Genomic DNA, 27,883 nt, shown 5'->3' on the forward strand with positions numbered 1-27,883 from the left:
TCTGACGTCATCCTTGACGTCAGAAGAAGGCGGAACACAGCGAAGGGAAGGCTAGAGACGTCGGGAGCGCCGCCTCCTTCCCTGACGCTGCGTTTTGTTTTTTGTTTTTTTGCGCCGTCGACATCATGACGTTTGCCCTGGACGTCATGACGTTTGACGCGAGGGCGGGGCAGAGACAGCTGGCAGCCTGGCTGGCTTCACACCACGAACGCCACGAACCCTTCTTTTAGTGACTTCAGAACGTTGTCCTCATTAGAACGTTCACGGTGCGTTTTATTATATTAGATTGGTGCATTAAACTTGTACTTTTTTTTTCTCTCTCCTGCATTTGACAGCACCTCAACAACAGGTTATTATGCCAGATTCCAAGTTGTTACAGCACATGAATCCATCAGGCATGGTAAGGGAGATTTATAACTTTGGTAACTTTTAATATGTTGAAGTTCTGCTCTTTAAAATGTTTGATGGGATACTTTTTTTATAAACAACAATGTGGGTCCTATGCAGTACTTTAGAAACGGAAAAGATAGGGAGACATCTGCTTGAGATTGTAAGAAAGCTGTTTTGTGGCTTAAGTGGTTGGTGGATGGTAGGGGCAAGACTGGCAACAGTTTTGTAGAACTTCAAAAAATTTTGTTGATCTGCGAGTCCCTATGCCTGTAAGGGTATACGAGTCTGTCAGGATTCCCAATGTCTGTGGAAAAGAAAGCATACTTCCCACAAAGCTGCCTAAGTGGGAAGATTACGTGAAAAATTCTGTCAACAGCTCCAAAGATAAGGAAAGGAAAAAGAGAACGATCTGGGGGGGGGGGGGGCAGGGTTGAGTATGAATAGGAAGGGGAGTTTAGACAATATCCTGCAAATTCTATGTAGTGCAACTAAGAGTTGCACCTGCAAATCTGGGCGTATTCTGATTTTGTATACGCAACTCAATTGGTTAACAAGCCAATCAGTGTTGATAATTGGATGTTAAGCGATTATTGGCACTAATTACAATTTATGCACATTACTCGCTAAGTGTATTCTATAAAAGTAGTCTGCATAAATCCTACCATGCGGATCTCAAAAGTGGGCACGCCATGGAAGGAGCATGGGCGGGTTGTGAGTGTTCCTAAAATTTATGCACAGTGTGTTAGAATAACCCGGTCCACGCTTAGGCATTGGTATTTACTCCAGGCTTTTCACTGATACAAATGACTGCACCTAAATTTTAGTTGCATGGATGGCGCTATTCTGTAAATTGCACCTAACTTTAGGCCCAGTTTATAGAATATGTGTAGGTGCGTCTTCCATCCGCACTGTCTTTTTTTTTTTTTGGCGCTAAATATAGAATCATGCCCTATATGTGTACTTATGGTGTGTGTGTTTCAAGTTTTTCAGTAGGAGTTTTATTTACTTAGATATTTTACCAGGGTTTTTGGATGACGACTTGAAAACTTGGGGGGAGGGAGGCATTGCTGAAATACGGTTGCTTTATCTTTCTACAGTCTTTGGATGTTTTATCTTCCATTACTTTGTTTCTTATTTGTATATCCTGGGTAAAGGTGTTACTGTTTTGGGGGATGTTGAGTAATTGGGGGAGGGGGGGGGGAGGAGGAGCAAAAATGAACAAACTTGATGTTTGCTGTTTGAAGTATCTTTAATGGATTATTCAATACAAAAAAATTGACCTTAAGAATCGGAGAACGTCAACAAAGAAAAGATATAGTGAGTCAAACCCCACCAAGTTTCCAGTTATTACAATTTTGTGCAAGTCTTCAGACTCCTTTAAAACTGTCTTCTGCATCATGCTCTAGGTATTTTAGAGTAGTAACTGTGTATTTATTTTTTTTAATTTATTTTTTATTATTTTTTTTATAGAGTGCAGCAGCTGCTGCTGCAACTTTAGCTGCCGGTGTTGGTCCTGTTTCTCAGTTATTCACACAATCAGGTAACGTTAAGTCTGTGCAATAGTTTTATTTAATCTTTTTGAAGTGCACTGTGGCAGTCTGCTTTTATTTTCCACCTAGGTAAGGATATAGGAAACATAAAATTTGTGACTTCTTCAAATTTATTTTTATTTTTATTTCAGTTCTTTTATCTTTTACTCTCCACACACCTAGTTGAACCTGGCTCATCAATTTCTGGTTTTGTTCACCTCTTCAGACTATATAATGTACAGGTCCCAAGCAGTGGCGTAGCCAAGGGTGGGCTTGGGTGAGCCCAGGCCCACCCACTTTGAGCTCAGGCCCACCAGTAGCAGCACACCTATGATGTGGCCGGCAGAGATTCCCAAGCTGAAAACTCCCAACAACCGTCCCTCCTGCGTACCTTATAAACAGCAGATCTTCGCCTGCAGGAAGCAGCGACTGATACATACTGTTTACACCGGCCCCACAGCCTTCCCTCTGACGTATTCCCGCCTATGTGGAAACAGGAAGCTACATCAGTGGGAAGGATGTGGGGCCTACATGAGTAGTGTGTATTAGTTGCTCCTCACTGAAAATCTGAAATTTAAAAGGTGTGCAGGAGAGGAGGGATATTTGAGAGACCATATGGCATGCAGGCGAGAGGACAGACCAAATCACCTATGGGATGGGGTGGGGTTCTTCTGCCCACCCATCTTGGGCCCAGGCCCACCCAGAATTGGGTGTCTGGCTACGCCCCTGGTCCCAAGTCTTTTAAGATTGTCAGGGTTTGTCCATGGATGCTGCTTGCATTCTAATGAGAATATATAGGGTCCTGACACCAGGGGGCGGACAGAGTACTCTGGGCCCCCTGCCCCCCCCCCCCCCCCACTCCACAGGCTACCACCGTCCCTGCAGCCCTTAGCTTCCTCCATGTCCAGCAGCATGTCCTCCCCTTTCCCACCTTCTTCCATCCCTGCTGCCCGGTAGTCTCGCAAGAGTTCACGGGCACCATTTTATACCGCAGAGCCGGCATAGGACACAAGCAACAGCGGCAGGCAAGGGCAACCGGGCAGAGCCTCTGGGGTCCTCCTGGTTGCCCGAATGGTCAGTCTGCCCCTGTCTGAAACCATTAAAGTTGTTGAAACTTGAAATCCTGTTTTCCCGGTCTGCTCTGTTTTGGTGTTGGGAGGCCAGTCTACATCTTGTGGTGGTAGAGCAAAAGCTTTGGGATCCTTGGCTATGTACCTTTTTTTTTTTTTTTAGATTTGTAGGTTTATGAAAGAAATCACCATGTCTGCATTCTTGAGCCTTATTACATGCCCGGCAAACATGAAACGTTGAACTTCTTCAACCAGCATCAGCCATAGCAGGGTATATGTAGCATATAGCCTAGCTGGGGTCAGATAACAGAAATTAAAGTGGTTTGTTTTTTTTATTAATCTGCTGTGTGCATTTCTGTGTGTTTTTCAAGTTGCAAAGTTACAAACCACCATAGAGGAAAGTAACGAGGATCCAGTGCCACTCTGCCACAAAACATCCTGTGCTTTAAAAATGAGTCAGCGGTTTTTGTTTTTTTCTTCAGACACCTGGCAGTTTTGTTTAGGGAGCAATATTATAACAGGGCACTTATTTCTGACCATCTCTGGGAAAACATGACTAAAAGTCACCTGAAACAAAAAATTAGGTTAGTCCAACCCCCCATTCTTTTATGTCAGAAAGTACCATATTTTTCGGACTATAAGACGCACCGGACCATAAGACGCACCTAGGTTTTAGAGGAGGGAAATAGGAAAAAAAAAATTTTTCCTTTTTCCCTCCTCTAAAACCTAGGTGCTCCGGTGCGCCTTGTCCGAGTTCGGGATCGCCCTCCCCTACTCACGTCAGCGATGTTCCCTGGTGGTCTAGTGACGTCGGGGCAGGAAAGAGCCCCCTCTTTCCTGCCCAGCGCGCTGCTCTCCGTCCTCCTCCGTCCTCCTGTATGCTGCCTGACGGTCTCGGCGATATTCAAAATGGCCGCCGAGAGTCTCTTTCCTGCCCCGACGTCACTAGACCACCAGGGAACATCGCTGACGTGAGTAGGGGAGGGCGATCCCGAACTCGGGGGGAGGGCGATCCGGAATCGCTACCTTCGGACTATAAGACGCACCCCCCCCCCCCCCCCCCCATTTTCCTCCCAAATTTTGGGGGAAAAAAGTGCGTCTTATAGTCCGAAAAATACGGTAAATTACAGAAATTCAAACACATGACTGGCCAATTTTCATGTCAAGTGTCCAAACGCATTCTCAACATCTTGGATCCATGACTTCAGTCATGTTTTCCCAGAGATGGACACACAGACCCCTATCTGTCTTCATAAATACTAGCGCAAATCCTGCAAAGGTTTGCCTAGATTGAAGGCGTGGACATTCCTCTTGCTTCAGAACAGATGTTTGATGTTTGTATGATAAAGTACATCAGGTTGCAGTGCATGAACTTTAGGTGTGGCTTCTTTTCATAAGAACCTATTTACAGATAAAAATCTATATATATAAAACTCACCCTCAACGTTCTATTTGCACTGATGTCACTGAAGCCAGTAAGTTCGAAGCTGTGAAGCCACACAAAATCACAGTCTGTGGGCCCCGCCCTCGCGTCAAACGTTATGACGTTGAGGGCGGAGCACATTCTCAGCTCCAACGTTGTACTGCACTGCAACTCTGCTCCGCCCTCGCGTCAAAACGCGATGACGTCGAGGGCGGAGCACACGTTACTTCGGCAGGTCAGTGGGGTGGGGGGGCCTTCAGAGAGGGGGGAGCGCCGGCAGCGACGACATCGGTGGGGGTGGAAGGGGGTGCACTGACAACACACACATCGGGGGGAACGGAACGGTCACGGACGCTGGGGGGCGTGCCAAAAGGGCCAGGGTCACAGCACATTCGCACGGAGCCTGCAGGGGGGCCGGCGACACACGGAGACACAAAGGGACGGAGGGGAGCCTTGCTAGCGCCCGTTTCATTGCGATTTGAAACGGGCCTTCGTTACTAGTTGTTTATAAAATTGCCATCCAAGTTTATATAAAGCCAAAGAGGAGGGGACATTTGTAAAAGCCTTCTAAATGTTTTGCACAGTCTTGTTTATAAAAAAAAATAAATGAAGGATAAGGGAATAATAGTGTTTACTATTGTAATTCTTCTACGTGGTCTCCCCCCAGACCTCTCTCAATCACCTACAGTTAGTTCAATCCACAACAGTTAAATTACTTCAGTGCTTGTTGCTCTGACCGTATTACCTGATTATTAAAACTTGAATACTGGCTGCCACTTACAGCTCCACCTAAAATTCAAAACCCTCACCCCTCGTCTTTAAAGGACTGAATCTTCCCTCTACTTGGCTGATCTGGTTTCTTACTAGCCAGCATGGGCACTTTGTTCCTTGCAGTTGCTCTTCTTCCATTACCTCCTCTCAGGGCCGTGCCTAGGGTCTCTGGTGCCCCCCTGCAGACTATCAGTTGGCGCCCCCCCCCCCCCCTCCGTCTAGCAGAGCAGGAACAGAAGGGAGCAGGCAAGTAAGCCAGACCTCAGGAAAAAATAGCACTGTATGTATCCCTCATTGATAAGTCTATGACTCTAAAGTTTAGCAATTTCATTAAAGCAAAATGTATTTTCATAACACTTCAAAGATTTCCAACTCAAAATAGGAATGCTAATTCAAAATGTGAGCAAAGTCCTCTTAGTTTCCAAAGATTCTTTTTCTAATCTCCTTTGCACCAAAGGATATAATTCAGATCAAACATTTATCTCTGATCAACTATCTCAGATCAAATATTTATTTCAGATCAAATATTAAGCTTTCCTTGCTTACAGTCACTTAAATCTACCTAGCCTTTATATAGCTTATAGGATTTCAACACTCTTAAACTGAAATTCACCCTTTTCTATTCTTCATAAACGTCAAGTAATCCTGAAATATTCAGATCCTTTTCTCACTAGAGAAACCTCAAACTTCAATCTCCACCAACCTCTTTTCATTCATATTTTCTCATTTACCACATAATCAGGCACTCTTTTATAATTTCAGTCAACACACACAGGAACTCACAGCTGCATGTCTCTCTTGGCCAAACCGACGGTCAGTTACTGTCTCACTCTGTTCCCTTCCTGGCAGATTGCTAACAGAAGCTGATCATCCAATCAGTGAGCTCTACTTGAACGCAGATTAACATACAGACACTGTAATGGGAAGTTTTAGTCAAAAACACTAGATAAACCCTTCGTTTTTGGATCAAACTTCACACTTTTGATCAGAGCCATGACCTAACATTAAGGCTGTAAACATTTCCATCATTTTTATCCATAAATATGCAAATGAGAACCTCCCAAAAACGGACTAATTTGCATATGATTTAAACAAATCTGAGCATATGGCAACCAAGTACAGACTCCCAGCACCTGAATTCTACAATTAGATTTAATGCAAATACTTTTAAAACTTATTTTTAGCACTTTTAAAATTTCAGGTTCTCTTTAATTTGAATGCTGTTCAAGCTCAGAAGCTCACCCTGAGTGAGGAGTTATCCCCAAACCAAAGCATATATAGCAATCTGGTTGCATTCTCTCAAATAACTTGAAGAGTCTGCCTGCCTCAGTGAATACTGCTGCTGTTCACTTTGCCATGAAAAGGAGGGCAGGGGAGATAGGAGAATCGCAATTTCAGGTAAAAGATTTTGCAAGTGAGCGGAAGGCAGGCGCCCCCCTGCCTTGCTTACCCCGCTTACCGCATTGGCACGGCCCTGCCTCTTTCTCGTGTTTTAGGCTTCAGAAAACCAGAGACTCTGCATTTTGTTACTTGGGTCCTCAATTATGCAAAAATTTTTTTTTTTTTTTTGTTTTTAGATATATGGCTTGAGTCTTCCTGTCTTCAATTTAGAAAGTCTGTCAACCTGGTTATTTAACCTTGTCTTTTACATAATTCCGTCTTTTCTCCTGCTTGTCTGGTTTGCAGTGACACTCGCTGAGCCTCGTCCCATACCCTCCAATTTCTGTATGGTCCTCTCTGTTCTCGCCCATTTTGTTACCTTCTGTTTTCCTTTTTGTTAACAGAACGCAGATTTCTTTCCTGGCTTTTACTGTTTACATTGTGACGTACCAAGTTGAACTTGTAGGATGATTGGCAGCATATCGAGCACCTGGAATTAAATAAGTTAACATATTTGTGGATTATTTGTGCTTCCGTATTCTAGGTCAGATCTTGCAGGTGGTTCGGGCTGCGAATGGAGCTCAGTATATCATTGGACCTCAGCAGCCTGTGGTCCTTCAGCAGCAGGTCATACCACAGATGCAGCCTGGAGGTGTGCAGGCTCCTGTTATACAACAGGTAATGAGGGAAATGCATATATTATGAGTGGAGGAGTGGCCTAGTGGTTAGGGTGGTGGACTTTGGTCCTGGGGAACTGAGGAACTGAGTTTGATTCCCACTTCAGGCACAGGCAGCTCCTTGTGACTCTGGGTAAGTCACTTAACCCTCCATTGCCCCATGTAAGCCGCATTGAGCCTGCCATGAGTGGGAAAGCGCAGGGTACAAATGTAACAAAAATAAAATAGATACTATTGGAGATTCTACATGGAATGTTGCTACTATTGGAGATTCTACATGGAATGTTGCTATTCCACTAGCAACACTCCATGTAGAAGGCTGCGCAGGCTTCTGTTTCTGTGAGTCTGACGTCTTGCACGTATGTGCAGGACGTCAGACTCACAGAAGCAGAAGCCTGCGCAGCCACATTGGTGATCTGCCAGGGCCGACTTCTACATGGAATGTTGCTAGTGGAATAGCAACATTCCATGTAGAATCTCAAATAGTAGCAACAGTGGAGGAGTGGCCTAGTGGTTAGGGTGGTGGACTTTGGTCCTGGGGAACTGAGGAACTGAGTTCGATTCCCACTTCAGGCACAGGCAGCTCCTTGTGACTCTGGGCAAGTCACTTAACCCTCCATTGCCTACCGCATTGAGCCTGCCCAGATGAGTGGGAAAGCGCGGGGTACAAATGTAACAAAAATAAAATAAAAATAAATATTTCAAATTAACTACACCCCAAGACAGTTGATCAAGGCAACATACAAAATATTTGCATTTTACTATGGTGGCGGTTTTAGAAGCTCTAGTCATGTTTTGGACGTGTGAAAACCAGGGCCGCTGGGGCCGGGCCCGGGACAAGGCCGCTCCCGGGCCCCCCCCCCCCCCCCGAGATCACGCGTTGCGCCCCCCCACCCGAGGTCACCGGGCCCCCCTCCACCCGCTGCCAGTGCCGGGCCCTCTGAACTAACCTGAAGCGCCTTCATCTTCGACGCAAGCAGCAGCAGCAGGGCAGACCTCTCCTTCCTTCCCTGCCCCGCCCTTGCGGACGTTACGTCAGGCGAGGGGGGGATACGGAAGGAAGGAGTGGCCTGCCCTGCTGCTGCTGCTTGCGTCGAAGATGAAGGTGCTTCAGGTTAGTTGTGGGAGCGAAGGAGAGCGGGTGGGCCAGACTGTGGCGGCGCCGGGCCCCCCGCAGAGGCCCGGGCCCGGGGACTTTTGTCCCCCCTGTCCCCCCCTCTCGGCGGCCCTGGTGAAAACCAGTGTTTAGATGTCCATATTGCATGAACGTCCAAATTCTGATTTTTTTTTATAAAGCCAGGATATGGATGTTTTAACACTGCAGTACGTCCATATGGCAAGGGGATGTGGTCTGGGAATGATCTGGGTGGGACTAGGGAAGGGCCAAAATATGGGCATCCATCTCTGAATATAGAAGTGAAGGGGACATCCGTGTACAAAAAGATGGAAGTCTATATTTAGACCTGGAACATGGCACGTCCAGGTTTCAGACAGGTGCTCCAATTGAGCAACTCTCTGTTGAATGGAGTAAGGGAAGTCACATTAGGTATTTTTCTGCATGGAGGCTCACACAAAAAAAAAAAAAATCAGTTGCAGTGGGACTTGAAACAGCATCCTCTGGTTCTCTGCCCTGTTCTCATATGGCTCCCGTAACCATTAGACTATTCCTCCACATGGAAGTCTGTAACTATTTTATAATATGGATGTTCTGCTGCTGCGACAGACATCCATGCTCATTTTGCCCCGTTCTTAATTTGGACATTTCGGTTTTTTAAATTTATTTATTTGGATTTTGCTCACACCTTTTTCAGTAGCAGCTCAAGGTGTGTTACATTCAGGTACTCTGGATATTTCTCTGTCCCAGGAGGGCTCATAATCTAAGTTTGTACCTGAGGCAATAGAGGGTTAAGTGACTTCCCAAGATCACAAGGAGCAGCAGTGGGATTTGAACCGGCCACCTCTGGATTGCAAGACCGGTGCTCTAACCACTAGGCCACTCCTCCAGCAGTTGGTGTCCATATCTGCCCCTTCCCTGTGCTGTCTTGGAAGAGGGAGGTCTAATAAAAGGAGAGAATCACCCTAGTGAAGGAGGAAGTAATCCTGTAGCCAGGACCTGCCCACCAGAGGATGCAATATCCTCTTGCACTAAGGATGTCTCTCAAGGAGCTTCTGGTCAGGTGGGAAGGGTTAGGACAGCTGTTGTAATTTGGTGATTCAATCATTTAGGCATGTAAATAGCTGGGTGGCTGGTGGACCTGAGGATCAACTGGTCACTTGCCTGGTGCGAAGGTGGCGGATCTCATACGTAACTTAGATAGGATTTTAGATAGTGCTGGGGAGGAGCCAGCTGTCTTGCTGTACATGGGTACCAATGACATAGGAAAATGTGGGAAGGAGGGTCTGGAAGCCAAATTTAAATAAATCGGGGCATCAGCCATATCAGAAATCACTCTTAATGGTTTGTTTCAGACCTTTGTTTTAAAAAAAATTGATTAATTCCCATTAAAATCTTTAACATGTTCAGATCAGTTGTCCACTAAGTCTTAGGGAGTCTTTTACGTAGGCACACTGGCGTTTTTAGTGCGTGTTTAAAATAGGCGCACACTAAACGCTAAAGACACCAATGTATTCCTATGGGCGTCTTTAGCGTTTAGCGCACGCCTATTTTTAACGCGTTGTAAAAACGCCAGCACGCCTACATAACAGACCTCCACAGGTTGGCATACATGAAATCAACTTTGAATACACTACATTTTTTTAGGCATGCCAGCAAATGTGCATCCCTTTTGAATATACAAGTAAACTGTACTTTATTTTTTATTAGGATTTATTTACTGCCTTTTTGAAGGAATTCACTCAAGGTGGTGTACAGTAAGAATAGATGAAACATGAGCAATAGGCAATTACAGCAGTTACAATATTCAAGTAACAATACAAAGTATGGCACGGTATACTACTTGCAATGACAACACAATACATTGAGTGGGAATGTGCGGGGTGCAAATGTAATAATAATAATAGAACATTATAATTGGTAGGAAAGGGTAAGGCAAAGTTGTAATATATAGATGAGTAAGAAAGTAGGAAGAATTAGAAAGTAAGGTGATTGATTTGAAGAAAGTTGCACGTGAGGTCAGAGAGATGGTTAAATATTATCTCAGCTAGGGAAGGAGTGGATAAACATGTCCCGCTGCAGTATGTGCTTCCCGAGTCAATCCTTGTGTGTGTGAGTGAGACTAACAAGTTAGTTACTTCTTCCATTAAAGGCTTGGTTGAAGAGCCAAGCTTTCACCTGCTTCCTGAAGTAGAGATAGTCTTGTGTTAAGCGGAGCCTTTCAGGCAATGCATTCCAGAGTGTGGGGGCTACTCTGGAGAAGGCTCGCTTGCGGGTATCACATCGTGTAATGTCTTTTGGAGAGGGTGTGGTTAGTGAAAGTCCTTGGGAGGACGTTAGTGTCCTTGGCGGTATGTGGAGGATCATCCTATTTTTCAGGTACTCGGGGCCATTTCCTTTCAGGGACTTGAAGATCAGACATAAGAGTTTTAAATTTAGCCCTGTATTGTACTGGTAGCCAATGAAGTTTTTGCAAAAATGGTGTGATGTGGTCATGTCGCTTGCAACCTTCTATGAGTCTTGCTGCTGCATTTTGAATCAACTGGAGCTGGTGAAGGCCCTTTGTAGTCAGACCATTGTCTAGCGCATTGCAGTAATCCAGTCTTTAGTGTACAGTACACTCTAGCAAAGTTGATGACAGGATTGGGTGCAGTGATGAGCTAGAAAAGTGTGACTGCAAATTCCTGTCCAGATTGGAACAAAATGTTTTAAGCCTAAACTTGGCTATGTAAAAGCATTGGCACTTAAAAAAAAAAAAATTGTAGCATTGCAGTTCATTGGGAAGAGGATATGAAATGTGCTCTTCTGTTGCTGAGAGTTGATGCTAGGACTGGCACAGCCACGATCCCCCATCTCCTAGGTGTGATCTTCATTGATATATGACTAATCTAGTCTTAAGTATTTAAATCAAGATAGATTCAATTCAGGTTTTTTTACGTCATAGATATACATTTTTTTTTTTTTGGTTAGGTATTGGCTCCTATTTCTGGAGGAATCCCTCAACAGACGGGGGTGATCATCCAGCCCCAGCAGATCCTATTTACAGGAAACAAGACACAGGTTATCCCTACCACAGTGGCAGCTCAAACGTCAGCACAAGGACAGATCACTGTAACCAGCCAACACCAGCAGCAACAGGCACAGCCCCAGCAGCCATTAGTCCTACAGGTGGATGGGGCAGGCGACACATCTTCTGAAGAGGATGAAGATGAAGAAGAGGACTATGACGATGAAGAGGAGGAAGACAAGGAGAAAGATGGGGGCGAAGATGGACAGGTTGAAGAGGTGAGTGCCAAAGTGTCTACAGAATTTAATAATTCTTCTGTATTGTTAAACAATTGGTGTAATTAATTTCCTGAAGGTCTCTTGCCTTTCAGCTCCTTCCTTGGATAAAATGGTGTGGTAGCAGTGGTGTTTTACTTTTAAGATAAAAACAGAAGTAAAACAGGTATCTCTTAGGGCTCTATTTACTAAAGTGCGCTAACTTTTTTTTTTACTGTGTGCCAAAAATTAGTGCGCGCTAACCATATAGACACCCATAGGAATATTATGGGCATCTACACGGTTAGCGCATATTTATTTATTTATTTATAGCATTTATATCCCACATTTTCCCACCCATGGGCAGGCCTCAATGTGGCTTACATCAGTCTGCAAAAAAACATACATCAATGTAGCTAACAATCAAAATCAATGAAGTAAAGAGAAGCAAGTAACAGCAAAGGAGTAGAAAAGGAGAAAGTGTAATAGAATTCAATATGTCGTAACGTCTGCAGCAGTTCAGAATTAAACTCTGGAATTCGTTGCCGGAGAACGTGGAAGGCGGTTAGCTTGGCAGAGTTTAAAAAGGGGTTAGACGAATAACATGTATAGAATGTTTGTACGTTTGGGAAGCTTGCCAGGTGCCCTTGGCCTGGATTGGCAGCAAGTGCAAAGTGATGCATGTGGGAAAGAGGAACCCGAATTATAGCTACGTCATGCAAGATTCCACGTTAGGAGTCACGGACCAAGAAAGGGATCTAGGTGTCGTCGTTGATGATACGTTGAAACCTTCTGCTCAGTGTGCTGCTGTGGCTAAGAAAGCAAATAGAATGTTAGGTATTATTAGGAAAGGAATGGAAAACAAAAATGAGGATGTTATAATGCCTTTGTATCGCTCCATGGTGCGACCGCACCTTGAATATTGTGTTCAATTCTGATTGCTATATCTCAGTAAAGATATAGTGAAATTAGTAAAGGTGCAGAGAGGGGTAACGAAAATGATAAAACGGATGGGACGACTTCCCTATGAGGAAAGAGTAAAGTGGCTAGGGCTCTTTAGCTTGGAGAAAAGGCGGCTGAGGGGGAGATATGATAGAGGTCTATAAAATAATGAGTGGAGTTAAATGGGTAGATGTGAAGCGTCTGTTCACGCTTTCCAAAAATACTAGGACTAGGGGGCATGCGATGAAACTGCAATGCAGTAAATTTAAAACTAATCAGAGAAACCTTTTCTTCACAACGTGTAATTAGGCTCTGGAATTCGTTGCCTGAGAATATGGTAAAGGCGGTTAGCTTAACGGAGTTTAATAAAGGCTTGGACGGCTTCCTAAAGGAAAAGTCCATAGTCCATTATTAAATGGACGTGGGGAAATATCCACTATTTCTGGGATAAGCAGTATAAAATGTTTTTTCTACTTTTTTGGGATCTTGCCAGGTATTTGTGACCTGGATTGGCCACTGTTGGAAACAGGATGCTGGGCTTGATAGACTATTGGTCCATCCCAGTATGGCAATACTTATGTACTTATGAAAGAATACTGGTTGAAATATCTGTTACCCATAACTGATATAACTTAGAATCAGTTTGCGTATTTTAAAGAGCATTTACAATGTGCACTGTTTTTGGTTTGTATGAAGGCTCTTTAGCAGCTCTGCATTGTGGTGACTCTGTGTACATTGATGTCGTAGCATCTGTGTGCTACTAGGGGTCATTGTAGGAGCCTGTTTTATGAATGCACGTAGGTGCTGTGTTGCCTTTATAAAATAGGCACCTTATTGAACTTTCAAGTGGGTGCACTGGTAAAATGATTCTCCAAAGGGATGGTGAATAAGACCGAAAATACTATAATGCCTTTGTATCGCTCCATGGTGCGACCACACCTTGAGTATTTATTTATTTATTTATTTGTTGCATTTGTATCCCACATTTTCCCACCTATTTGCGGGCTCAGTGTGGCTTACAATAAGACTTGAATAATAGAAATACATTTGATACGACTAGGTTATGGATTACATTGAACAGAGTTGTGCGAGACATTCAAATATCCTTAGTAGTATAGCAGTGGGACAACAACATAGAGACATTAGAAGGAGACAATGAGAGAAAAAAAGGGCATTATTAGGCACCTAGGCATATAGTGTACATAGTTCCATGGATGAATGTATGATTGACTGGATAAAGGGATGATGGATCAGATGTGGATGTGTATTGCATTGTGAACAGTGAGTAGTTTCTATGTGTTTTGGCTCTTTCCGTAGGTTTGTTCAAACAGGTGTGTCTTCAGTAGTTTACGGAAGGAGGCTTGTTCATTAATCATTCTTAGGTTGCGTGGTAATGTATTCCAAGACTTCGTGCTCTTGTAGGAAAAGGTAGACGCGTGTATCGTCTTGTACTTCAAGCCCTTGCATGTTGGGTAGTGGAGGTTGAGGTGAGTTCGGGATGATCTTTTGGCGTTTCTAGGTGGTAGGTCTACCACTTCTGGTCGCCGTATCTCATAAAAGATATAGTGAAATTAGAAAAGGTTCAAAGAAGAGTGACCAAAATGATAAACGAGATTGAATTCCTCCCATGTGAGGAAAGGCTGAAGAGGTTAGGGCTCTTCAGCTTGGAAAAGAGACGGGCGAAGGGAGATATGATTGAGGTCTACAAAATCCTGAGTGGTGTAGAACGAGTAGAAGTAAATCGATTTTTTTTTTGTTTTTTACTTGTTCCGAAAGTGCAAAGACTAGGGGACACGCGAGGAAGTTACGTGGAAATACTTTTAAAACAAGTAGCAGTATTTTGTTTGGTAAGCTAATTATGAGAGGCTAAGGCTTATGAACCCATTGTGTTTACTCTTTGAAAAACAAGGTCCTCTGAGCAGGCATTTACCGAAACACTGCCATGTTGGGTCAACGAGAAAATAACAACCAGAGTGTGACTCCAGTGATGATATGCTCCTGGCTGTCTCTGCATTTTGCTGCTTTTGTTGTTCTGTTTCTCTTTTGCATGCTAATGGTAACATTAGTGCATGGCTGTTAATGAAAATAGTAGAAAAAAAGGCTTTTATAAGGCTGCAGTAAAAATGGCCTTAGAGCATGGGAAAGACAAAACGCGTTAAGGCTGCAGCTTACTGAAAGGACTCTAAATCCATGTCTTTTGACATTTTATATATAAAGACTCCACATTCTTTATTTTTTTGAAAAATCTAAAGTTTTATTTGTTTAGGCTTTTGAGAATTATAAAATGAACTATTGATTACACAGATTTAAATGTGTGGTTTGTAGAATTTTTTTTAATGTTAAAAATGTACAACATGAGAATTAATCTAGTCATCCCCCTTGAAGATAAAGGGACTCATTTTCAAAACAAAAAAAAAAAAGTCCAAAAATGTCATAAGGTGGCAGAAGGATGTTCTTCTCTCAAAAACATCCCAAGTTGCGATTTTTTTTTTCCAACACCCCAATGTTAGACGTTTTGCTCCACAGTTCATCCAAATTTCAAGGGAGCACATTGGCCATGTATTTTGTTCGGGACATGGGTAGCACCAAAAGAGAGGTGTTTTTGCAATAATGGAAAAAAATGAAAACTTTTAGGGCCAACGACTTTTTGACTAGACCTGTTTTAATCAAAACTATGAGACCAAAAGGTGCCCTTAATGACCACTGGAGGGATTAAGGCATAACCCCCCCACCCCCATACTCTCCCAGTGGTCACTGACCCCCTCCCAGCCATCTAAGATGTGACAGTACATACCAGCCTCTGACAGCTTCAGATATTATGGCCATTCCTATTAGAGCAGCAGACAGGTCCCAGGAATAGCTTAGTGGTCAGTGTAGTGGACTATAGAGAAAGGGACCCACGCCCATATCCCACTCTAACTGATACACTTGTGGTGGAACATGAACCCTCCAAAAAATGCTAAATACCTACTGTGCCTACATGTAGGTGACACCTGCAGGCATAAGGGCTATTGTAGTGGTGGTCAGTTTGGTACAGTAGGTTTTTGGTGGGTTTTGGAGGGCTTACTGTACAATATAAGAGGTACCAAAAGAAAAAAGCAACACTGGGCCTTCAAGACTAGGACAACAGGAGTACTTTATTAGCCAGAGACCCGACACGGGCCGTGTTTCGGCGCCAGCAAGGCGCCTGCCTCAGCGGTCAAATTGTGGATGTAATAATCGTACAGATGTCGAAGCGTAAATGCCTTAAGGACAGTCAAGGTAGCTTGCATGAATTTCGCTGTAGCGCGAAAAAAATGCCAAAAGTGCTGGCTCCAGCAAAGAGCCTTCTCCTGTTTAATCCGCAAAGACACGGCCCGTGTCGGGTCTCTGGCTAATAAAGTACTCCTGTTGTCCTAGCCTTGAAGGCCCAGTGTTGCTTTTTTCTTTTGGTTTCTCTGACTGTATACTGTATTACCCTCTCTGTCTGTACAATATAAGAGGTAACCATGAGAGATATGTACCTGGGACCGCACCAAAAAAGTAACAGTGAAAACAATTCCTATCAACGGAGAAAAAAACGCTGTTACCAAAAAAGATGCTCTAAAATTATCAAAGCAATATTGCAGTCTCTTCATTAACAATGTTTAGTTAAAGCTGAAAAATATCATAGATATAAGTCCTCTATGCACAAAAAAAAAAGCCATATCACTTAGCTTAGGAATGTATTCTTCACACAAATATCCCCAAAACACGGCTGAACTAATCCTGCTGTATTCTATATTCAATTACTGCAACACAAAATCCATAATCCTCGACAAGGGTCCCCCTCGTTTCGATTTCTTCTTAATCAGGAATAATATACAAACGAAACAAACAATCGGCCTAGCTCCAAAATGGCGATTACCGGCTCAAAAACGCTCTCATAATACGGACTTCCTACTTACTGATGTCATCTTCCAGGCAAGCAAGAAATATTTAAAGGGATACAACTTACAAAAAAGCTTCCCACTCAATAGGAGAGTGTGGTGGATGCTTGGAATGCTCTCCCACGGGAGGTGGTGGAGAGGAAAACGGTAACGGAATTCAAACATGCGTGGGATAAACGTAAAGGGATTTTGTTCCGAGGGAATGGATCCTCAGAAGCTTAGCTGAGATTGGGTGGCAGAGCCAGTGGTGGGAGGCGGGGATAGTGCTGGGCAGACTTATATGGTCTGTGCCCTGAAAATGACAGATACAAATCAAGGTCAGGTATACACAAAAAGTAGCACATATGAGTTTATCTTGTTGGGAAGACTGGATGGACCGTGCAGGTCTTTTTCTGCCGTCATCTACTATGTTACTATGAGACCTCCTGGTGCAACCGTTTTTAATTGAAAAATCCATTTTTGTTCTTTTTGATGTAATTTACAAGATATATATCCTCTTCTGCCACTATGCCTAATTTGATCGATTGCAAAACAACGCATTTGTTCAAAGGAATGATGAAGAAAAATTTTGAAAAAAATTATTTGAAGAAAAAAAAAAAGTACCAGCTTACTATTAAAGATGTCTCACAGTGACATAAGACTTTTGTCTGGGGAGCAATGTTGGAGGCTTATCACAGGCTCTACCCAAATAACTGCCAAACTCAAAGAAGTGCTGCAAATCTGGGACAGCCTGCCACAGGGACCGATCGACAAAGCTGTTAAGAACTTCCCAAAATAACTGAAGGCCTGTGTTAAAGCTGGGCCGTGGACACTTTGAGCATTCAATGACTATGAAATTCTGCACATTAATTGTATCGTTTGGATGCTATTTTACTGTGTTTTTGCTCAAACGTGGGGGAAGCCACTGGTTGCCCTGGGTTCGGTAGCATAATATTGCTATTGGGTTTCTGCCAGGTATTTCTGACCTGGATCCAGTGGCGTAGGAAGGGGGGGGGGGCGGTGGGGCGGTCCGCCCCGGGTGCACGCCGCTGGGGGGTGTCGGCGCCTCGCTGGTTCCTTGCTCTCTGTGCCCCAGAACAGGTTACTTCCTGTTCCGGGGCAGAGAGAGCAAGGAACCAGCGAGGCGCCGACACCCCCCCAGCGGCGTGCTCTCGGCGGATTGGCCCTCCCACCCGCCCCTCACCGCCTTCCAGGTATGTTCTCACGGGCGGGCGGGGGGGGGTGTTGCGCTACGGAGGGGGGAGGGTGCGTCGCGCTGCACCCGGGGGGGGGGGGGGTGCGCAGCGGCGACCCGCCCCGGGTGTCAGCTGCCCTCTCGACGCCACTGCCTGGATCCATTGTTGGATGCAGGTTACTGGGCTAGGTGGACCATTGGTCTGACCCAGTATGGTTATTCTGTAACACGCGAAAATTGCTAGGTAGTAATGCTAAAATGTCATAACATCAACATCAGATAAAATTTCTTGTTGAAATTCAAAGCAGTTACTGAGAAAACAGCAAAAAAAATCTCTAGGGGGCTGGTTTTTTGGGAGTATTTTTTGCGCCTCACCCTGTATATCTGAACATTTTGAGTCTGTTAGCAGTTCCTCTCTAAAACATGCTGCTTGAAAGGAGATCCTAATAAAGAAAATAGATGCTAAGTCCAGGAGAGAATCTAAAAAGAAGCTTGCTTTAGAGGTTGAACTGCTGGATGACCAAGGGGTCAAAGGAATGCATAGGGTCGAAAATCATTTAGTTGTAATGTTGTTTTTCTTAGGAAGTACAATGGGTAGATCAGAACTTCAAGGCCCTAGCATGCATTGGTTGTAAACTCAGGACTGGATCAACCCTGTCAAATCTGGATCCAGTTGGCAACCTTACACTCGGCAGGAATGTGGAGCAAAGCTGAACAAATCAGCCCAGACCATTCGAAGCAAGATAGAACGGGTTGCAAAACTGTACCGGCAAAGGCTTTGTGTATATGTGTTGCAAATGATACACTTTCCTACTTTGCTGTAAGCGTGTGTCTGTCTGTGGCGTATGGGGCAAGCTTTCTGGAGTCCTGTGCAAACTTTCCATGTTGATAAGGAGAAGAATGAAACCACTGAACACTAGTTTTTCATATAGAGAGATTTCCTGCCACAATGATTTGACTGTAAGTTCGGAATAAATATACTGTAGTCCCCTGACTTTTAAACTGCTGTTTGTTGTCCCACCTAGGAACCTCTTAACAGTGAGGACGATGTGAGTGACGAGGAAGGACAGGAGCTGTTCGACACGGAGAATGTTGTTGTGTGCCAGTATGATAAGGTAAACTTAGGATAGGCAGGACCATGAAGAATAAATGGACCACTAAACTTGGGTGACATTAAGGGGCCCTTTTACTAAGCCGCGTAAGGCTCAACGTGCGCCAAAATGGAGTTACTACCTGGCTACTGCGTGGCTCTTGCGGTAATTTTATTTTTTACGTGCGGCTGAAAAATTTATTTTCGGACGCGCATATTGGACAAGCGCCAAGTGGCATTTCCATATCATCAAGCTGATCAATCCATAGACTGGTGGGTTGTGTCCATCTACCAGCAGGTGGAGATAGAGAGCAAACTTTTGCCTCCCTATATGTGGTCATGTGCTGCCGGAAACTCCTCAGTATGTTCTCTATCTCAGCAGGTGGTGGTCACACACAGCAGCAGCTCTGGCTAGGCCTCCAAGCCTAATCCTTAGGTTTTGTTGAGGCCTGGGGTTGAGGGCTCTTTTGAGCAAGTGCAAACCTGGTGGTGCCAGGTCCCTCCTTTTCTCCCCCCTCCCGCTGGCTCCGTTAAAAAAAAAAAAAATTTTAAACGTCCTTAAAGGCGTTTAATTCGACGTTTCTTTAAACGTTCATTGCAGCTACTCACTGGGACACCAGTTCGTTACAGCTCGGAGCGGCAAGCAGGTAATTTTACCTTTTTATAGCGGGCAGGGGTTCCCCGATTCTTCTCCTCGTGGCAATGGCGTCGGAGGGCGAGGGCGCAAAGGGTCGCTCCCCGGATCGCTGGAGCGCTTCTAGAGGGGATGCGGGGGTTTTACAACCTGATTCGCCCTTGATGGGTGACAGTTTAGTGACCGATGAATGTCCCGGTCGTTCCTCCGGCGTGGCGGTTTTTTCCCGCCATAATCGCCCATCCCCCGCTCCTCGCCTCCGCCATCTTGGCCGGCCACGCGACTCGGACGGCTTCTTCGTGGGCCGCCCTTGAGGTTGGAGACATTAATGCCATGAACGCCCTTAATTTGGGCGACGGCACAAAAGCGGCTAAAGTTAAGCGCCGTTCTTCCCGCGCGGCTCCTTCGCGGAGTTTCGTGCCGGACGCCATTTTGGATGCGCAGCATGTCTCTCCCCCGCTATTGCGAGCGCCGGTTGAGAGTGCGTCTAGGGCTGTTGCCCAGGCTGCGGAAGTGCACAGTCTGGGGGGTTTCTCCCCCGAGTTTGTTTTGCTGCTGCATCAGGCTTTCCTCATGCAAAACGCTGCCCCTGCTCCCTCTTCTGATAAAGAGGTTGAGGTTCCCAGAGGTAAACGCCCTCGGGTTGATTTCCAGGCCTTGGAGGACTTTGTCTCTTCCGATGTAGATGAGGGCAGCGTGTCTGAGGTCTCCCAACGATCCTTTGCGGATTCCTTGGAGGAGATAGATCCCCGCTCGGAGGAGCGGATGACCCCTCTGCAGCGCGGCTTTTTAGCCCAGAGGTTTTGCCCAACCTGTTGTTACAGGCCATGGACACTTTGAAGATTTCCTCTCCGGAGGACGTCTCTCCCTCAGCCCCTGTTGGCTCTGCCATTATGCTGGGGACGAAGCGCCCGCCTAGAACCTTCCACGTGCATGATGCCATGCACACCTTAATTGCGGCTCAATGGGATGTCCCGGAAACGAGCCTTAAAGTGGCTAGGGCTATGTCCCGCCTCTATCCTCTAAAACCAGGAGTGGTAGTGCCCAGTTGTTCCTGTTACTGGTTCTCCCCTCAGTGGAAATGGCAGCACTGCTAGGGGTCAGACTGCCAAATCAACATGCTTTGAGCATTGCCTTAGGCTCAAGAGCAAGACACTCTATTCAGTCTCCCATTTCATCCCTAAAATACGTGACTTACCCAGGAACAATTTCTCTCCCCTTGTACCCTCCTGCCACAAACATGGAGCACTAAACAACGCTCGCTCAAACAATAGAGCAAATACACGTCCCACCACCGATTGAAGGAAATGGGCTATTGCCGACCAAAACAGTGTAATGTGCCTACATAGCCACATCCCACGAAAAAAAGTTGCCTCTGCTCTCTTACACTTTCTGCAACAAGGCGTTTCCTACACTCCCGCATGGAAAAGCCTGTGCGGCAGGATTCAGGCCTTCATGACGAAGTGCAAGAAAAGTTTAGGCACGGCATGCAATGATGGAAATCTTTTGGGAGGTAGTCAAGGAACTGTTGAAACCCATGAAAGGCCACCATGCTGCTTTAGATCCTGCACGTTTCCTGGGTTTTTAAAGGAGGCATGCATATAGATAACAATTAGAAATATGTTCTATATTTGAATGTATATTTGAATGTATCTCTGATTTGTAGTGGGGAGGCATCACCCCCAGTACAGTCGTCTGCATTTTGTTCTAGACCCGGTGCCATCGTTTTGCATGTACGAGATTTTACTCTCCAAGGGTTTAATGCACAGTTTATGGACATCACAATGGAACAACATGGGACAAGTCCACATTTCTTCCAGTGCAGGCAAATTGTTCACTTCCATAGGATGTTTAAAGACTTAGGGGTCCTTGTACTAAGCTGCGCTAAAAAGTGGCCTGTGCTATGACGAGTGTGTGGGTTTTCCACATACTGAGGCCACTTAGCGCGGCCGTAAAATGGCCACATTTTTTCCATTTTTGCAGTAAAGGTCCACATGCTAATTTTCCCATTGTGACGTGAGCCCTTAACTACACCTATTTTCTAGATGGTAAGGGCTGTCATGCTAACCATGCACTAATTGGTTAGTGTGCGGCGATATAGCTGCACTAATTGATTAACGCTGGGCATGCCTTCTCTCCACCCCTAAACACACTCCAGTTCTTTAAAAAAAAGTATTTTTTAAGTATGTGGGAAGCATGCACAGATGCCAGAACTACCGCGGGACACCTAAGCGTTCAGCAGTAGTGGTTTTTAACCTGCGGTAAACACATGTTGATGCTTACTGCAGCTCAGTAAAAGGGCCCCTATCAGGCTTATTTTCGAAAGTGATCGCCGGCGATCTTCCGACATAAATCAGGAGATGGCTGGCGATCTTGCAAAAAGCAGCGAAATCGGTATAATCGAAAGCTGCTTTTTTGACACCGTCGCCAAGCTGGCGAAAGTTCAAGGGGGCGTGTCGGCGGCGAAGCGAAGGCGGGACATGGGCATGGCTACCAGATGGCCGGCTTTTACAAATAATGGAAAAAAAAAAAAGCGGCGTTAATCAGTAGTTCGCCGCTTTTACTTGGTCCTTTTATTTTCACGACCAAGCCTCAAACAGGTGCCCGAACTGACCAGATGACCACCGGAGGGAATCGGGGATGACCTCCCCGTACTCCCCCAGTGGTCACCAACCCCCTCCCACACTAAAACAATAAAACTAAAAACCTTTTTTGCCAGCCTGTATGCCAGCCTCAAATGTCATACCCCCCCCCCCTCCCAAAAAAAAAAAAAAAACCACTATACCCACATGTAGATGCCCCCCTTCACCCATAAGGACTATGGTAGTGGTGTAGAGTTGTGGGGAGTGGGATTTGGGGGGCTCAGCACCCAAGGTAAGGGAGCTATGCACCTGGGAGGTATTTGTGTATATATTTTTTTATTTTTAGAAGTGCCCTCTAGGGTGCCCGGTTGGTGTCCTGCATGTCAGGGGGACCAGTGCGCTACAAATGCTGGCTCCTCCCACGACCAAATGCCTTGGATGTCGCTGGGTTGGAGATCGCCGGCATTTTTTTCCATTATCGCTGAAAAACAAAACCAGCCACCTCAAACCCGGTGAACTGTGGCATTTGGCCGGCCATCTTTTTCGATAATACGGTTCCGGCCAGCTGTAGCGCTGCCGCCAAAATAGATCGCCGGCGATGCTCGATTATGCCCCTCCACGTCTCCTTTCCAGGGCCACCGAGGGGGTGGGGGTGGGCAAGATTCCCCCATGTCTGGCCTCCAAGGGGAGCCTGGCGCATGGGTCTGTCTCTCTCCTGCTCCTGACGGGACCTGGGTGATCGCGTCCTAACAGGAGCAGGAGAGAGAACTCCAGCGCTGGGCCTCCCTTAAAGACTGGTTGAGGAGCAGACACAGGGCTTCGAGGCTTCTGATTTGGCTGGCAGAGCTCCCCGATCATGCGCGATGCGAGGGGAAAAGCGGCTGCAGGGCAGGCAATGCAGCGGAGAACAGCACTGGAGGAAGGGCTTCTGCTGCCGTACGTGGATTTGCAGTGGGGGACAGGGAGGTGGGGCAAAATGTGCCACCCCCCCCCCCCCCCCCCCACGCACACACTTTGGGCTCCGGCCCTCCCAATTTTTGTAGTCTGGCTACGCGGTGGGGGGAGGGGGGCTCAGTCTCTCGGCAACCCTACTCCTTTCTCTTGTATTTGATTTCTTATTCACTTACATGCCAACTATAACCTTTAATTTCCCTTTTTTTTTTTTTTTCTTTTAGATTCATAGAAGTAAAAACAAATGGAAGTTTCACCTCAAAGATGGTATCATGAACCTAAATGGAAGAGATTATGTGTTTTCCAAAGCTATTGGTGATGCAGAATGGTGAAGTCTTTTTTTTTTTTTTTTTTTTATTAAAAAAAAAAAAAAAAAATCTTAAAAATCAAGAAAAAAAAAAAAAGACAAGAAAACACCTCCGAAATCAATAGAAAGACAGGACAGGTTGAAGACACGGACATATATTTCAACTTTTTTTTTTTTTTGTAAATTATCTGCGTATCGCAGAATTGCGGTTTGGAAGGTAGAACTACTGGAAGAAATGGTAGAATGTGGAAATCTAGGCACTGCTTTTGAATGGACAAGCCACAGGGCAGCTTGCAGTGTTAAGGTGTGGGGTAAGCCATTCTGTGTGCATTAGGCATGCCATCATGTTTTATTTCCATATACATGTAATTACAGCTGGTAATACTAAAGCATGCGCTGCTTGCTGTTTCCATTCTTCCATCCATGCACTGTCTCTTGGATGTGTGTGGATGGTGAGAAGTAGCAGCAGGCTTAATTCATTCTAGGTGGACAGAATCTGTGGAGGTTGGTGGTAAATGACAGAACAAAGTTGGGGGGTTTTTCTTTTTTTTTTTTTTCCATTTCTTTTAATATATGCCTGAAAGCTTTTTATAGAAGGATAATTTGAGTACTGAATTTTAATTTTATATTAATTTTAAAGACGAATATTTATAATCTAGCGTTAGGGCTCCTGATTTTTTTATTTGTACTCTCCTTGATGTGATTTTTCAGACACGTAGTGAAAAATAATCGTATTTTAAGCCCATTTTTAAGATACTTTATAAATGAACATTGTTTCTACCTTTGGTATTTATAATTGCTATCCTGATCCAGAGTTCTTTTAAGGATGTCTGTGTTTGTTACTTGGGTAGTTCTACCATATTCAGATTTTGTTTTATATTTCAATTCCTGGAAATGGTTTACTTCATCTACTCCATTGCTCGTTTGTAGTTATGTACTCACAGTCCAAGCACTGAATTGCAGCTATCAGAAAACGCTTGAAACCTACCACATTCTTTACCTTTGTTGGTTTTCATGTTGCTCAGCTAGAATATGTAACAAACTGTGATATCGCTCATATTTTGGATTGTGGCTTAGGTTGGGGGAGGAAGAAGATGTTAACATATGTTGGTGAGAATCGGAGGGTCTTGGTATTGTGGCCTGCATATCGTCATTCTTCTGAAAAAGACTTTCATTCAGTACAGGAGTCCTTCAGAGATATTAGGAACACCCCTGTAGTACTAAATTGAGAGATCTTGAATTGTAACATCTCACAAAACGAGAACCAAGAATGCAAAGCAGTTTTGCTTAGTAATCATTGCATTATTTAATGTGTTGATGAGAGTGGAAGGATATTTTAAGTACTCTGTGACCTATTCTGTATAAAGCTTGGTTCAAGTAGGAAAGCAGTCTGAGTCCAGCATTACTAATGTGTATGACTAGAGTATAAAAATACAGGACCTTGCTGCTAGAGCAGTGGCGTACCAAGGGGGGGGGGGCGGTCCGCCCCGGGTGCACGCCGCTGGGGGGGGGGGGGGTGCTGTGGCGCGCGCCTGTTGACCTGTCTCCGAGTTCGCAATTTGCATGTGTTCACTGCTCCCTCTGAGTCTGCCCCGGAACAGGTTACTTCCTGTTCCGGGGCAGACTCAGAGGGAGCAGTGAACACATGCGAATTGCGAACTCGGAGACAGGGCAGTAGGCGCGCGCGGCACCCCCTCCCCCCCAGCGGCGTGCACCCGGGGGGGGTGTCATTTCGCCGGGGGGGGGGGGGGGGGCGCATCGGCGATCTGCCCCGGGTGTCAGCTAGGGTCGGAACACCACTGTGCTAGAGTGAGAAGGGCTTAGGGTGCTTTCAATCTGAGCTGCAGTCCATGTGTCTGCTTGTCACTTAGAGGGCCTTTTACAAAACCGCGCTAGTGTTTTAGCGCCCATAGGAGTACAGTAGGCATCTCGGCGTTCACCGCCAGCTGACTTTTACCACAAGCTAAGAAAAGACCCCCCCCCCCCCCTTAGTCTGTGCTGCTTCTGTGTGTGAAACGGAGCATTTTTCATACAAATTAAAACCTTGCATTAAGCCTGATGTTTCAGACTTAATGCAAGGTTGTAGCAGCTTGCAGTTTTCCTTTTTAGTAGCTTAGATTAATATCCAACTACATCAACTTAGTTTATGGAAAAGAAAAAAATCTCTAGTGTATGTTTCTAGTGCTTCGGACCTTTCCTAAGTGTCCTTCAGAGCTCAGTAAACTTACCTCTGAATTTAATTGACAAATTTTGTAACCTGCTTTTTTTTCACCCAGCAGGGTGTACAAAGCAGCTTACATTCCTCGTAAAAACTAAACATAAGTAATCATAAAGACATAACAAATAGGCATTATAAAATACAACACAATATCCAGCAACTCTCCCCTCTCTCAAAAGTTCTCCAAAGTATGTTCTTAAACAATAAAGGTTTTAACTGACAGAATCTCTCATGTTCTAGTTCATCCTTAATAGGTCCATGGTAAATTGTTCCAAAATAACGAAGCCACTAACAGCTCATTTGCTAGTTCTAACCATTCAGAAGTCCTTAGGCCCTGGTATCTCCAAGTTCACCGACGCCCACGTTCAGAGATTGAGAAGGGAATATGCCTAGGAGCTTTCCTTTGCAACTTTTCAAACTCTTTTAACTACACAACTGATTGATTTATGTGCTGATGTAAATTCAAGCATAGGGTGTTGAATGTAGCTGAGAAGAGCCACTGGTTAGTAACTGACATGACTGATTTCATGTTGCCATAATTGGTATAGTGCCTTGCAGTATATCATTTTCTATTGCTTTTTTTTTTTAATCCATAACGCAGTTAATACCTAAATGTGCAAATGAAGTTTATGAAAGGTCCATAAGTAAAAGTAATGAAACAATTTTGTCCTAAAGGCATTTTATTCTTATTTTAATTTGACTGTTCTTTGTGTGAAAAGATGAGAAAATATTACCTTGAGTTAAAACTCAATTTGGTCTCCGATTAAAGATGGCAGTTTTTGTGGGGGGAAAATCCTTTATATTGTAAAACACAAAACACTACTGATGTGGCTAGCAGTACTGCAGAGGGGAATGTGGGGGTGTTGCACAGGTACTTCCTACCGTGACTTGCACAACAGATACTGCATATTCTAGCTACTACATGTGCTGCCTCTGGATACGTTTTGCAAGACATGGAATTTGATTCATCCTGTAAGAACAAATATTTAATTTCAAATTTACAGACCTGTTTTTAGCTTATTTGCCAAAGGAAGAAGGTTTAAGATTGAAAGTGTATTTCTCTACCTAACACCTTGTTTAGTGTCAGAGTCTCACTTGAATTTATAGCCCGTGTCACGGGCCCAAGAAGAATCTGCTGGTGTAATTATCTATATATACATGCGTGTTTGCATGTTCAGATATTAATAAACTCTAATTCTAAAAGGAACCTCTTGATTAAGCATGTTTAAATTAGATTATTGGTTAGCTGTCCTGAATGTGTGTGCCTGTTCGTCAGCAAATAAAAATTAGATACGGTCTTCGTAATGGTCATCGTACTGTGTCTTAGGAGTTTGTAATAAGTATTGTTTCTATGCACTGTGTAGCCACATGGAGCGCACAACTAAAGCTGTGAAGCTTAAGATCAAACCTTTTGCATCCAAAAGGTAAAGATCAAAACCTTGATGTTGCTTTGCCATTTTAGTGTGATAAGAAATTAACCACAAATTTGTAGTCCATTTCTATCCCTTGTATAGGAGTCAATTTAAGCAGAAATAACTGTTAACTGGTTGCAGATACATGTTGCTTTAAGTAGAAATGTGGGTGGTCATGTTCCAGGTCTAAGGAACCATTTTACACAACCTATTTTTTTTATTTTTTTTATTAGAGGTGTCAATAGATAGCAAACTGTTTCCTCTTTCCCCTGCCCTTTTGTATTCACAGTTTCTGTGCTGCATTGCTGAAGCCCTTCCTAGCGTAGTATGGTGGGTTGAGATGTTGGTGCAGCTGCTTGGTAACTGCCCAGGTGTTTGGACAGTACAGGCAGATCTCTTAAGAAAGAGGTAAATGCTGGGCCGTAAATGTAAGCAGGAAGTAGCAGAAAGAACAGTTTTTTTTCAGTGCTTGTAAAATGTAAAAGCAAGAGAACAGCCTTGATGGCAGCATCAATTAGGTTGATTTAAGAGCCATCATGTTGTTGGTTATTAGACAAACCAGTGGCGTAGCCACAGGTGGGCCTGGGTAGGGCTCAGGCCCACCCAACAGTAGCACACGTTTAATGGTAGCTGTGGGATCCCAAGCTCGGCCAGCTGAAGACTTCCTCCAGATGGTAACGAAAACGCTACTGTCCGTGATACCGGCACCTGCGTGTGTTCAGTTTTCAGCGCATGCCTGCTGCAGACTGCCAAGGTGGAAAGAAGCGTTTTCCCACCAGCTGAGAGATTTTTTGGGTGGTGGTTGTGGGGGGGGAGAACAATTGGTGCCCACCCAAAATCTGTTGTCTGGCTACGCCCCTGAGACAAACAGCAAGCTGATTTGGGATTAAATCTTGCCGGTTCCACATAATTAAAGCCTAAGACAAGTTTCCTGCAGAAAAGGTTTTTTTCTGTCTTAACCCAATAAAGAATTAGTTGGCATGTTTAATTTGATGTACTGATTTATGGTTTGTATACATCTTATTATTTCTTTTCCATGCATCAGTCTTT

General features: G+C 44.6%; 1 protein-coding gene across 1 annotated transcript in view; it reads left to right on the plus strand.

The window, feature by feature from the left end:
* STON2 (stonin 2) overlaps positions 1-27,424 on the plus strand; it is a 257,064-nt gene extending 229,640 nt beyond the window's left edge. Inside the window, exons 13-19 of the mRNA XM_030213724.1 lie at positions 336-400; positions 1,861-1,930; positions 7,108-7,241; positions 11,325-11,639; positions 18,665-18,754; positions 23,121-24,658; positions 25,014-27,424. Of these exons, the coding sequence (XP_030069584.1) occupies positions 336-400; positions 1,861-1,930; positions 7,108-7,241; positions 11,325-11,639; positions 18,665-18,754; positions 23,121-23,228 (782 nt within the window). The 3' untranslated portion in view covers positions 23,229-24,658; positions 25,014-27,424. The remainder of the gene's footprint in view (positions 1-335; positions 401-1,860; positions 1,931-7,107; positions 7,242-11,324; positions 11,640-18,664; positions 18,755-23,120; positions 24,659-25,013) is intronic.
* Positions 27,425-27,883: the final 459 nt, after the last annotated feature.

The sequence above is a fragment of the Microcaecilia unicolor genome, chromosome 9 (genome assembly GCF_901765095.1).
Source record: "Microcaecilia unicolor chromosome 9, aMicUni1.1, whole genome shotgun sequence".
Taxonomy (NCBI): domain Eukaryota; kingdom Metazoa; phylum Chordata; class Amphibia; order Gymnophiona; family Siphonopidae; genus Microcaecilia; species Microcaecilia unicolor.